Consider the following 14,608-nt stretch of genomic DNA (forward strand, 5'->3'; position numbering starts at 1 on the left):
AGGAGGCGATGCACGAATATGACTGTTTTATGATCTACCATATTCATAAAGACTTCACAAAGTACATCTGACAGTAGTTTGGATATTTCCTCTCATTACGTTGCTGTAAAGCATGCTTTTTCAGTGTCGGTGATAATATCATGTAAAGTAATGAAAATAAATGGTACACCAAGTCACAAATAAGTTCAGTTAAATGGTATGTGAATGGGTTAAATCCCTTCATCAGCGTATTTACATCAAAATCGACCTTATCCAAATCTCAAGATACAACATATCATATCATATTAACATTAAGCATTGTCCTGTATAACATCAACACTAGACCAACATATGTACACTTTGCTTTCTTTGTAATAATGTCTGTTGTAACCCAACACAGAAGACCTGGAACATATTTACAAACACTCTTGAACAGTTCACTCATTCCTCCTATCCTTTACACTCTTACATGTATCATCACCCTGGATGACTCCATTAGCTGAGTCACTGATAAAATGTTACTTGTCACTGCTTGTATTGTTGCTGCCACTAGGAATCTACCATCTTATCGTCCAATTTTGACATCTTGTTAAGACCCTTTATAGAATGCACTGATTTATTACAAAGTTGTATACATACATTTTTTTTTTTTTTTTGCTATTTGCTTTACGTCGCACCAACACATAGGTCTAGGAATGGGAAGGAAGCGGCCGTGGCCTTAAGGTACAGCCCCAGCATTTGCCTGGTGTGAAAATGGGAAACCACGGAAAACCATCTTCAGGGCTGCCGACAGTGGGATTCGAACCCACTATCTCTCCCGGATGAGAGCTCACAGTTGCGCGCCCCTAACCGCACGACCAACTCGCCCGGTATATTAAAATTTAGCCATTTATGTGCCGTCAGGGCAGTTGACGTTATGCTCAACTGTTGTAGGACCGCTCTAAATCAAAACAGAGCGGAACAAACCTCCCGTTATGTTTTTGCAAATGCTCCTCTAGTACTATAAAAAAGAAAAAAGGTATATTATGTCAACCATTAATAAATATTGACAGGGCTGACTAAAGAATCAACCATTATACATTATTATTATTATTATTATTATTATTATTATTATTATTATTATTATAATTACTAAGAGTCAATACGGACCAATTAAGGACCGATAAGGTCAGGTTTATAAAACCAATATAAATGTTCCATTATTGGACATTATAAATTTTCCAGCTAACTCATTCCTGGTTGTGAGCGTTTCACCCCCATGTGCTAGGCTGGGCTCATCAGTTGGTACCTAGCACACCTACCAAGCACATTTCCACGGTATGCACTAGCCAGCGTCTTGGTAAGTGTGCTAGGTACCAACTGATGAGCCCAGCCTAGCACACGGGGGCGAAACGCTGGCATCCAGGAATGAGTTAGCTGGAAAATTTATAATGTCCAATAACAGAACATTTATATTGGTATTATAAATTTACTCATACGGAGCAAATATTTCAGATTCCCTTCGGGAATCAACATCTATATCATGGTCAAGTTTGTCGACTCGGCCATTTGATGCTGAATTAATCTGCCCGGCAAGGACCAAATTATAAGTAACATGCTTGACAAGGCTCAAAATGCACTATCAGTCCTGACAGTCCATTTTTGGCTCAGATAATAAAAGAATTCTGTACAATATCAAATATAGAATCCGCTTTGACCAAGTAAGTGTAGGGTTTTAAGCCATGTTAAACTAATCAGGGCAGTTGCAGTTGGTACAATTGCAAAAAGGAGTAATTTTCTTTAAATCATATTTGAAAATGGCTCAAACTGCTAAGAAAATAAGGCTTGGAAGAAGGAAATACAGAAATATACTCCAGAAATGTGTACTGTCAAATGGGGCGAACTCTGAAACATAGGTGGTTTCGGACAGTATGGCATATTTGTGTTTTTGTTGTTGCATAGAAACAAGTCTCCGTTGCTTTGCACTTCTACGCGTTTTAGTTTGACCTTGAAAGTTATGTTTCCCACATTCCACATTTTTTAATTACGAGTCGACTTCATACTTTGGAAAATTTCCAGTGAACACTGGCATTGTTGCAAGATCATGCATTATCATTAACCAGATTCTCTCGATTGTTGCGACTGCAAGGAATGCATTATAACTATGGTTCTTAGCGAGATCAACTGAATGAAGTGTTTATAAACGACTGCTGAGGAATTTTGGTGTGATGTGTTTTACACACATTTTATTAAAACCTGAAAGCAATCTGGATGATACTGGACAATGCCTAGAAATTATCAGGGGCAGAAAGGAGCTATATCAGGGTGTAATTACAAACGAAAACTACAGTAGAGTCCCGCTCATCCGACCTTCGCTTATCTGACATTCCGTGTTATCTGACACTGGTAGACTTAATTTGAACTTTTGGTAGAGACTAAATTCAGGGACACCCGGTGTGGAGGGTGCGACCGTGGGACAAGCACTGGCCTGACCGCTGGCGGTAGGACCAGTTTTTCTCTCAAGGACAGGTGCAGTGAGTATTCAGTCATTGTTCATTATAGTATTGGTTGGGTGCGGATGTTATAGTTTTCATATCCTTTGCGAGTATGGCGAGTAAACAGAAGAAAGTGATTGTTTCTATGGAAGACAAGTTGAGTGCATAAACGAGACTGGACAAAGGGGAAACTCTTCAAAAAGTGGCTTCAGATTATGGTGTTGGACGTGTTACAGTAGGAGACTGGAAAAAAAAGAGGGAAGAAATTGAAAAGTGGTGCTCTACCAGAGCAACAAGGGATGCACTGAAAATTAGAAAAACAATGAAAAAAATGTGAGTACGAGAAAGTAAGTGAAGCACTATTTCTTTGGTTCACTCAACACTGGAAAAAGGGCCTGCCAATATCTGGCCCCATTCTACAAGAAAAGGCGGTGTATTTCCAGTAGGAGTTTAATGAAGGGGACCCTAATTTTACTGCCAGTGCGGGGTGGCTTGATCGGTGGAAAAACCGGTTCAGCATCAGGCAGCTTAATATCTGTGAAGAAAAACTGTCAGCTAAATCCGATGAGGTTGTGAAATTTAAAAAGGAATTTCAAGAAATAATTCTTGCTGAAGGATTAACCGGTGATCAGATTTTTAATTGTGATGAGACTGGGCTAAAATTCAAGATGCTGCCATCAAAAACTCTCGCAGCCCAAGCCGAGATGTTTGCACCTGGCTACAAGCATAGTAAGGAAAGACTTGCTGTTCTTGCCTGTAGTAATGTTACTGGGAACTTAAAAGCAAAATTGCTTATGATCGGTAAAGCAAAGAATCCTAGGGCTTTTAAAAACATTTCTGTTAATGCTCTTCCAGTCCATTACACGAATCAGAAGGCTGCCTGGATGTCTGCTGACATCTTTAAAGACTGGTTTTTTTACACAGTTTGTTCCAGATGTAGAAAATTTTCTAGCTTTTAACAATCTCCCTAGAAAAGTGCTTCTTGTATTAGACAATGTTCCATCACACCCAAATGAAGAGCAACTTAGAAGTGGTGACATCAAAGTCATGTTCCTCCCTCCTAACATGACGCCATCATGCCAGCCAATGGACCAAGGTATGCTGGAAACATTGAAGAGGAAATATTGGAGGAAATGGACAATGGCAACGACATGACAGAAAAGTTAAAACGATAAAACGAATCAACATGAAAGATGTGGCATATTGGATAGCGCAGTCTTAGGAAGAAGTTGAAACAACGACATTAGCAAAGTCTTGGAACATATTGTGTGAAGTTGAACATTGAGAGGTGGTACATGAAGACATGGAAAATATTGTGCCCCTACTGAATTGCATTCCTGGCTGTGAGGATGCTACGACTGAAGATGTAAGTGGGGTGCACAAGATCAGCTGTTTCAACTAACTGACCCTGATATTGATTTTGTGAATGCTAATGGAAATGAGGATGATGAAGAACGAGGCATTGCAGAACAAGGGGAGAAAACGATGACTCACAGTGAAGGATTAAGTGCACTGGAAATGGCATTAACCTACATTGAGCAACAGCCGGAAGCAAGAGCAACGGAGGTGCTGATTTTTCGTCTATGGCGGGATCTCGCAGCAAGAAAACGTGGATCAGCAGGCAAGCAGACATTGTTGATACGTTTCTTTTCGTAAGACATTTGGAATGCAATAAATAGAGTACAGTAGAGTACAGCCTTCCTGTTTGAGTTCATTTTCAAAGTTGTTCTGTATTATCCGACATATTCCAGGTCCCGTTTAGGTCGGATAATCGAGACTCTACTATATAAGAAAAAGCCGTACATGATATTAAAAGTGGCAAGTTGTCTTATAGGAAAAAAAATTTGATTTGTATTGTATACCTTGGTCCACCCTATAAAATAAAGTGTAGAAATTGGGAGGACAAACAGTGCTAAATGAGGAAGTAGGAAATGCTCAAGGAAGTTCGTTACCCCCAACACAACCTGCTACTTCTCACCGCCGCAAACAAACTGTTCTTCCTGGAAAGTCGATTTATGGCTGTGACTTCCTCCGAGATGAAAGCAGCGCAGAAAACAAGTGATAGTGCTGGCAGCAGCAGTGAAAATGAATGCGATGAAACACACAATAAAGGTAATGACGTTCTGGTGTTTCAAGAAGAGGCTTTTCTTGTTGCAGATAATAAATACAAGTTGAGAAACAAAGAGCATACAAGGCAGTATTTTGGCGTAGCCTCAAATATTCGTTCAAGGGATGTGGATGTCAAATACTTGCACCTATACAAAAACCGTAGAAAAGTGCATGTTCCATAACATCGCTGATGAGGATACAACAGCTAAAGAACAAATTTCGAAAATACTAGCAGCCCAAGTTGAGAAGAGAGGAATGTTTATTTTCAAAGAAAATGTATTTTAGATTTATAGGCCACGGCAGCTACATGTTCATTGTATTGACTTTTTTTTGCATTACGATTTGTATCGTTTGTAAGAAAAATAATTAAGATCTTTCAGTAGGACTTCTGTGCAGTTTATAACTATTAATATTTCAATTTAGACCGGAAAATTTTATATTTACTTCGTCAGAAAATAAAGATCAATCAGTAACTAATTAAATTTATCATTACAATGATTTTAACCAGCGAGTCATATTTTGGACACCCTCAGAACACTTTAAATATCACAACACTAAAGCAGAACAAACACAGAATTAATATAAAGGGCTATTTGTGTCCAAAATCACCTAATACACTCTGAAACATCGGATAGCTGTTCAAAAAGCATGTGCGTCCGAAATCACCCAGATGCATGTGTTGAATTCAGACACTCCTTTTTGTTTTTCCAGAAAACATATGTTGGCATATATTTTTTTGTTTGTAGGATATTGTATTAATTGGATACATTCCTCATAATTAGGATGATAAATATAATTTAAGATTCCCTTCGTGAATTAAGATGAAAATAACCTCAAAACCCTCCAAAATCACCTCGTTTGATGGTAAACAAATAATAAAATAAGTAAGATTATTCCTCAATGTAATCCCTGCTTATGGTTACTGTCACATGAGCACATCAACGTTTAATGAACGGGGATTACAGACAAGCAAGCAATTTGAAGGTGTTATATAATATAACACAAGCACCAAAGGTAATGATCATTAAATTGCTCTTCTTTTTCATTTAAATAGGTTTAAAATATTGAGCAAAACAAATCTGAATTTTAAGTTTAAAACATCCAACAATTTTTTTTGTTCGTTACGTCTACATCAAACCAAGATGTTTGGAGGAAAGAAATAGGTACGTGTACAATGTAGTTAAAAAAATACTAATATTGCAAAAATGAGGGTAAATTTCAGAAAACAAGCCTGCAAAACTTCCCACCCATGTGTGTAAAATTGTGATCTAGATCGGATAACAAATGGCGTCTATTTACACTAGCAGAAGTGAAAAAAGGGGCTTTTAATGATTTATACATATGCTGTATAAAGGAAACAAAACCAAATATGGAAATTAACTAAAAGTGACATATTAATCTAAAACAATCATGCAATTACTTATATCCTGTTCCTGTACATTATTTTCGTAGGAGTGTCCAAGTTACTCATAAAACACAGCTAAATTTATTTTACCACTCCTCAGCTGATGGAAAAAAATTGTATAATTCAATTTTCTAAAACAAATTTAGAACTGATATATCTTATTAATAATCCCATGGAAAAATGTAACATAATGTTTTACAATCCCTTGAAGACCATTTAAGAATATGGAAAGAGAATGTTGATATCTTAATGGATGTAGAGGTATTTAAAGTGAATTTTCTCAATAATTTACTCTGTATATATACATGTACCTTCTATTTGTACTATAATAATAAATTAACCAAACTGTACCCACCTAAGCGGGACTCAATATAACGTGCAGCAACACCAGTAGTTCCCTTAGCAGAGTACACACCAAGTGCTAACAGAGAGAGCCCTCCAGCAGCAGCAAGCACCTTATCCCAGTCGCTCAGCAAAGCATGAGCCCCTGCACCAACCACAGACCCCGCTGTTCTTCAAACATACATTTGCCCTGAATTAGAACTCTAAATACAATCAAAATGAGTATTATTCAGAATAATAAGAAATTGTTCAAAATGCAACTCTTTAATAAATATAAATTAAAAGTATTACAAAATATGAACACTAGCAGTGATATGACATGAGAAATGATTTTCTGTTCATACAATAATGTCTAGGAACATTTTTCTGTTCATACAATAATGTCTAGAAACAATTATCGATCTACATTTAGGACTGTCGCCCACGTGGCAGATTGCTTATGAATTTTTTACCTAATCTTTTCCTATGTGATTTCAAACAACTTTGAATTTTATCAAATATTTCCTCTGATGAATTATTCCATTCCCTGATTTCTCTTCCTACAAATTAATTTTTGCCCCAATTTGTCCTCTTGAATTCCAATTTATCTTTGTAATATGACCAGTCCTACCCTGAAAAGCTCCACCCAAGCTTATTCATCTACTAATGTCATTCCATGTCAATTCTCCACTGACAGCTCTGAACATCCCCCTTAGGGCCGGTTCTACCACCTACTGGTAAAGTAGCGCGTAATTTGCCCTCCGCGTAAAAGGATGTTTCCGTTCGACCACTCCCAGGTAGCGCTATCGGCAGCATAAATCGCCGTTACCCGGTGCGTAATTTCTCGGCCACTTCGAGGGCCCGATAAGACTTTACTTGCCGGGCAAGTTTTGAGAGTTGAACATTATTAGCTGTGTTTCTGGTGACGTACAACTTAAATTAGCTTAATATACTGAAAAAGCATGATACTGTAACAGTGGCTGATATTGTATTACAGGATCTTGAACATTAATGCTTCCCTTGTGTTGCAACGGTCACACCAGCCTCTCGCATCGGTAGCTTAGTAGGAAACACATTTTGTAAGTCAAGCTTTCGTAAAGAAACTTTAAAAGGATATAAAATCAAAATCTGTTTGGAAATAATTTCAAATGGGCTTTAATTTTCTACTTTTTCAGTTTTCAGACACGAGGTATAAGTTAATGTATGTATTGTAACTGTTCAAGTGTTCTCGTAGCGTTGTGGCTAGCATGCTTACTTTGTAATGCAAGGTATGTAGGTTCGAGTCTTTATTATGACGAATCTTTTTTATTTCCATTATTAGCATTGTGTTAATCTGTATGCCTCTTTTCATACGTTCTTTTGTTAATATATTTCATTGAAATATTTAATCACAATATTATGTCTACTAGGAAATTGCTTTATATGTATGCTACGGTACTTATAGAAAGTGGTGTTATGATTAATAGCACATAGGACTGTCGCCCTGGTAGCAGATTCCCTATTAGTTGTTTACATAGTCTTCTTGTAAATTATTTCGAAGAAATTGGAAACTATTCCATTCTCGAATTCCTCTTCCTATGAATGGATATTTATCCCGATTAGTTCTTTATATTTACAGTACCTTCCAACTTTATCTTCATAAAGTTAAACATTAGAATGAAATGCTTTATCAATAAATGGAAGCATGTGGAATTAAACGAGGTCACAGAACTAGTTGCAAATAGACAATCGTGGAGATACTTAATCAATTCACAGAAGCCTGCAGATAGAATGCTCAAAGGCAATCAGTCCGTAAAGAAGATGTGTGTGTGTGTACGGTATATAGGTCTACGTAGGGCCTATATGGAAGCGCGTAAGAGAGAGTTAAGAAAACGGCAGAGAACGAAAATACATTTTAAAATGTAAATTAGAAATACGATGAAAACCTGCGTACCTTCTATTACGGAGCGAGCGACTTGATCAATCTACTACGAGAATACTTTTCAAAAACGCTGCCTTACATGACAGGTTATAACGGGCGTAAGAAAATGTAATCTCGAGGATTTTAATCCCAATTAGGTATTGATATTGAAGATCATAGATTAAAATCACGCAAGCTGGACATAAATCGTTATCCATAACTCTTAAGACTCCCCTTATTAGGCTTTTTGGTGATAATCAGCAATCGCAAGCACAGGGAAATAAGACAATCGAAATGAGTTTCATGCATCTGACAATAGATAGCACCACACTCGAAAGCGAGAAGTCACTGAAAATCAGTCTAGCCAACTTCGTATATCGGTGTCTAGCTCCGGGTAGCTACCTAGCGCTTGCACGGAGGTGGTTGGACGCAAGCCAAAGTACCAGCCGATTTACACCTCCAGGTAGTTTACCTCCCGGGCAGCTGCCAGCCACTTTACCAGCAGATGGTAGAACCGGCCCTTAGTCGAAGAACTCATGTCCTTACTCCCAAATCTTCCCAACTCAAAGTTTTCTTAACAGAAATCTCCCAGAACAAAATGTGCTGCTATCCTTCAGATCTTTTCCGGTTCTCGTATCAAGGAATCCTGGTGAGGAACAATGGAACAATACTCTTAATTGGAGCCTAACCAGAGATTTAGAAGCCCTGTCTTTTACATCCTTTCTACAACACCTAAATACTGTCATAACTAGAGACGGGAATTTGCCTACTTTATTCCTGTGTTCAAAAATGTAGGCTTTTGAGATATAAATCCGTTTCAGGGTCCTTTAAGCTAGATTTCATTGATTTTATTATGCCTATAAATGCCTATTTCGAGTATAATTGCCTATTTGATGTCTTTTGAGTGTATTTTAAAGAAGCCGATCTTCTTCCAGTGCATTATGCAGTATTGTAACTAATGTACTGGACAGTATTATCTTCTCATTTCTCAAGAACTGTTTAACCCACGAACAAAAATGGGAATTCTTGGAAGTTACCAGAAATAGTTCTTGGGAAATTTCCGTCAGGAGAAACAAGGAACAATTTGACCTCGAAGCCTTCAACCCCTCCAACCTTCTAAGATATATGCGAGAACCAATCAATGTTGAACCCTTATACTTCCTCATCGATGTAAACTGCTGTACGCGCACGCTTTATCTTCAGAGCCTGTTGTGATTTATTGTGAAGAAGTGTGTCCGTGGAAATGCCCAAAGTAAAATCACCGGACGAGTTGGCTGTGTGCTTAGGGGCACGCAGCTGTGAGCTTGCATCCGGGAGATAGTGGGTTCGAACCCCCACTGTCGGCAGTTCTGAAGATGGTTTTCCGGGCTTTCTCATTTTTATGCCAGGCAAATGCTGGGGCTGTACCTTAATTAAGGCCACGAACGATTCCTTCCCACCCTTAGGCCTTTCCCATCCCATCGTCCCCATAATACCTATCTGTGTCGGCGTGACGTGAAAAAATTGTCATTGCAAAGAAAAATCGAGGAAGTCTTACTGGTTGAAGCGGTGGATCACACGGGATCCCAATTTCACTACGGATGGAAAGGTAGTCTTCTGCCAAGCTTGCTGTAAGGAGGTAAGTTCGTTTGTTACTCTTATGTTATTGTGACTGAACTACGATCGTATTTAATTGTTGCATTTATAGGCCTACTAATTTACGTATTGTGGAAAGTTGTTTTGTTGCAATGACGTATTAATCGTGAACTTTCAATAATTTATACTGTCAAAATGTAAATAATCATTCAATTACTAAACGAGGAGTTAGAACGCCGGTGGTCTCTTGTCACAGAGTGTATGAAAATTTAAAATAGGTTTTTTGAACTTTTGATTCCATTCCCGTGAAAATAGAGATTTACAACTGAAATATTTTCTTTCTTTCTTTAATCTGTTTAACCTCCAGGGTAGGTTTTCCCCTCGGACTCAGCGAAGGATCCCACCTCTATGGTTTCAAGGGCAGTGCCCCGGAGCGCGTGACTTTGCGTCGGGGGATGAAACTGGGAAGGACTAATACCTTGCCCAGACAGCCTCACCTTCTATGCTGAACAGGGGCATTGTGAAGGCATGGGAAGATTGGAAGGCACAGGCAAAGAAGAGGGAAGGAAGTGGCCGCATCTTTAAGTTAGGTAACATCCCGGCATTTTCCTGGAGGGGAAGTGGGAAACCACTTTGAGGATGGCTGAGGTGGGAATCAAATCCACCTCTACTCAGCTGACCTTCCAAGGCTGAACAGACCCCGTTCCAGCCCTCGTGCCACTTTTCAAATTTTGTGGCAGAGCCAGGAATCGAACCCGGGCCTCCATGGGTGGCGGCTAATCACGATAACTACTACAGCACAGAAGCGGACTACAACTGAAATGTAATTATTAAAAATCGTAACTTTCACCAGCGCTATGTGTAGGCTCTACTGATCTCTACAAGATGGCACGGCTTGGACGATGTCATAGCGTGTTTAACATGGCTACAAAGACTATCTTAACAAGACCAGGCCAGTGAAAAGACTGTTGGTCTCGATTGGGGAGGTCCGGTTAGTAACCATTGTGCTGGGGGAGGGACAAGCAGAGAAAGTCTGGAGTGCGTAAGCTCCAGCATCCCATCTAGAGTCTCGCTAAATTGTGACAAAGTAAGTTTATGGGCGCATGCCACGACAATTTCAATTTGTTCACAATGAAGTATTTATTTATTTTCCACCTAGTCGATACAATGATTGCCTAAGGCAATTTTTATTGGTCAAAAGTGGTACATGTTTCGTATATTATCAACATCTTCAGCCACATAACACTGTTTAGATGAAAAATATAAAATTGACAAAGTAATGCTTTAGAGGAAGTGTCCTTGAAATTAACATAAGATTGACAAGATTAAAACAAACAAATAACTCAAGAGAAAATATTTGTTTGTTTTAATCTTGTCAATCTTATGTTAATTTCAAGGACACTTCCTCTAAAGCATTACTTTGTCAATTTTATATTTTTCATCTAAACAGTGTTATGTGGCTGAAGATGTTGATAATATACGAAACATGTACCACTTTTGACCAATAAAAATTGCCTTAGGCAATCATTGTATCGACTAGGTGGAAAATAAATAAATACTTCATTGTGAATCTATTGAAGTGCGATACGGACCATGAAGCTGATTTTATGTAATTTCAATTTGCGCGGTTTTCTACTTTTCAACGAGGGTGGCAGCCTTTTGGGCACACATGATGCAGGATCTATTGCAGGCAATAGAAAATAGTCTTCACGACACCTGACCCGGCTGACCAAAGGCAGCGAATAGCAACATATAAAATGTTCACAAATCTGAGATTTATAGTGCCTCTGTTTTAATTCTCTGTAAGAATACTGCTTGGTGAGTTTCTGGCAAGCATATAAGAAGGATCTTTCCTCCACGCTACTCAGGTATCCTTTCATGTCATTTTTATTATTTTTTCACCCGGTGAACTCGACAGGACACTGCCAGATTAGAACAGAACATTTTTGACGACATATTTAAATGTAAATTACAAATTCTCTTGTTCCTACTTTGAATTTTTGTACTTCTAGAAACATCACCTCTAATAGTCTTTCCCTTTTTTTTATGAATCAAATGCATGTTTATTCTGTCCGACTCGTTGGCTGAATGGTCAGCGAACTAGCCTTCGGTTCACAGGTTCGATTCCCAGCCGGGTCGGGGATTTTAACCTTAATTGGTTAATTCCAATGGCTCTGAGGGTGTGTGTATGTGGCGTTTTCAGCATTAGAAATCATCCTAGATAGGCCCCCGATTTTCACAGACATGCAGGTCGCTTAATAGGCCGTCTATGAGAGAAAGACCCGTACCACGCCTCTCCAGAGGCCATACGCCATTATTATTTATACTAAGCATTATTGCCAATTAGCCCAGCTGTAGAAATATAAGAACATCGAAATTTAAGTCAATTTTATTCTTTTTCAGATCAAGTGTGGAAAATATACCATATAGATCAACATAGAAATACTGCGATACATTTGACATGAGTACAGTAAGTGCTGTCATCGCAGCTTTTCTACCAGTCCACTGTGAACAGCGACCAACAACAATTTTCTATAGACCTGTGCACTGCAATGGTGGGAGCCAATACCCCCCTGCATAAACTGGAGCATCTTCAAACTTCAACAAGCTGCCGGGAGCAATCACAGAGTTGCAGACGAGTGGTTTTCCCCCGGTGAAGTCATTTAGGCCTAAAATTTAATTATCAAATATTTATGTTATTAATGGTCGTATCTTAATGAAAATCGGTAGGCAAAGTCTGGAAATAAATCGCCACAATCTAGACTATACATATATTTGTACTCACGCTGAGAAAAGTGATTGTTTAGGAGAAAGCCTAAAATTTAATTCTCAAATATTTATATTATTAGTGGTCGTATCGATAAATACTACATAACTAAAGTTATATAGCATTAAATTTGCGATGATTTATGTCTCGTACATTGTTACTGTACCAGTTATGATCACAGAGTTATTCATGAATTTGGATCTTTGTTATTAAGTCCATATCAACGCCAAGTCACGAGAAAATAGGTAAACAGATTTTAATGAAAATCGGTATCTGAAGTATGAGAATAAGGACCTACAGTCTACGCTAAAAATAATTTTATAAGATGCCCCAATATCGCAGAGTGGAAAGTAAACTAAATGTGAAGGGCTACAATATAGAAAGCTCATAAAATTGATCAACAATAACATTACATTGCCCATTGTTTGTTGTGGTGTGCTTGGTGTCTTCTGTTGCCACTCGTCTACGATAGATAGGCTTACTGCTGAGTACAGAGTACTTTTTTTTAAATTTGCATTACGTCACACCAACACAGATAGATCTTATGGTGACGATGATATACGAAAGGGCTAAGAGAGTGAAGGAAGCGGCCTTGGCCTTAAGGTACAGCCCCAGCATTTGCCTGGTGTGAAAATGGGAAATCACAGAATACCATTTCAGGGCTGCCGACAGATTGTTCGAATGCACTATCTCCCTGATGCAAGCTCACAGCTGCGGGCTCCTAACCACACAGCCAACTCGCCCGGTCGTACCGAGTGTAACAGCCTGCCTGAATATTGGCGGGAAGTGGCTGGGGAGTTAGATAACTTTCTTCTTTAGCATTCCTTTCCTCTGGTTCATAAATTTTCTGATACTACTGGTACGTAACACACTGGTTCATCATAGCATTCGAGCTATTCAATCCCTACTCTGAGTCACTGATTGGAATAAGCAGAGTGCATATTTAACGGCATAATGCCAGAGGAGTGTTCACAGCTGTCCGCAGGGTGGGCATTACAGCTCTGGACTGTTATATCAGCACCGTAATACTGTTCGTTGAAAGTTAGAAAATGTGCAGTTTTTCATTTATTTTATATAACAACATTGCTTTTAATCGCTTCATTCCTACTGACAATTTTTAATGACCTGTGTTGACTTCAGTTAGGTAAACAACAAAGTCAGTCTTTCTGAGAATCCCGTCGTGAAGCACGGATACATCAGCGCAAACATTATTTTAAGATCTATCTCCCCGTATGTGTCAAACGAATTGCTGTGATTTAGCAGCGGGTGACCCACAGAGAGGCCGTCGGACTAACCTTTCTTCCCGGAATCGTCTCAACATGATAATACAAATTACATGTTTCATGGTACATAACCTCTGATTGTGATTCACTCCTCTCATTTGAGGTTAAACAGTACTCTCGGCAGTGTTTAAACATGACTGGTTGAATATCAGTTTTAGACAGTCTCTGCAATGTGGCAGCCATACTTAGGCATTGTTTAACTGTAGACATCGTCTAAATACTGTTTCTGAAATCGGCCCATAGGCTGTATTGCTGAAGGCTCTTTCTATACCTAAAAATGCCGCCAGTGCAATTTCTTTATATTCTCGGCTTTTTTCTAGTTTACAAACCAACTGGTGGAGTGCTACTTCAGTGGATCTGCAAGGTCTACAGACAAACTAATTTTCATGTAACGTTGAGTTCAGTTGCACCGTTCTTCTGATCTATTTATCCAGAATTTTCTCCATTGCTTTCAGCATGAAGGAGGTTAAACATAATGGTGTGTATGCTTTGGCTTGGACATAATTTGCCCTTCCAGGCTTAGGAATGAATACTGCTTTGGCTTCAGACCACGATTCCGGCACGTACCCTAAAGCTAGACTAGCTCTGAAAAGGTCCGTCAGGGCATTGACGAGTATCTCCCGTCCTTCCTGTAGGAGTACCGGAAGTATCTCATCTGGCCCCGGAACCTTTATACGATGAAACGTGTCGATTGCCCATTTTACATGGTTGTGTTTTATTATTCTGTTGACGCAGTTCCAGTCTGCTCCTCGAGCTCTGGTCTCTGTTCCAACCATTTCTTTCTCTGTCATCTCC

At 38.9% G+C, this 14,608-nt stretch overlaps 1 protein-coding gene across 1 annotated transcript in view; it reads right to left on the reverse strand.

The window, feature by feature from the left end:
- The window catches only part of bor (ATPase family AAA domain containing bor), a 140,877-nt gene that overhangs the window by 82,271 nt on the left and 43,998 nt on the right, over nt 1-14,608 (reverse strand). The window contains exon 4 of the mRNA XM_067149928.2: nt 6,323-6,480. Within this exon, the coding sequence (XP_067006029.1) occupies nt 6,323-6,480 (158 nt within the window). The remainder of the gene's footprint in view (nt 1-6,322; nt 6,481-14,608) is intronic.

Source organism: Anabrus simplex, chromosome 6, assembly GCF_040414725.1.
Source record: "Anabrus simplex isolate iqAnaSimp1 chromosome 6, ASM4041472v1, whole genome shotgun sequence".
Lineage (NCBI taxonomy): Eukaryota > Metazoa > Arthropoda > Insecta > Orthoptera > Tettigoniidae > Anabrus > Anabrus simplex.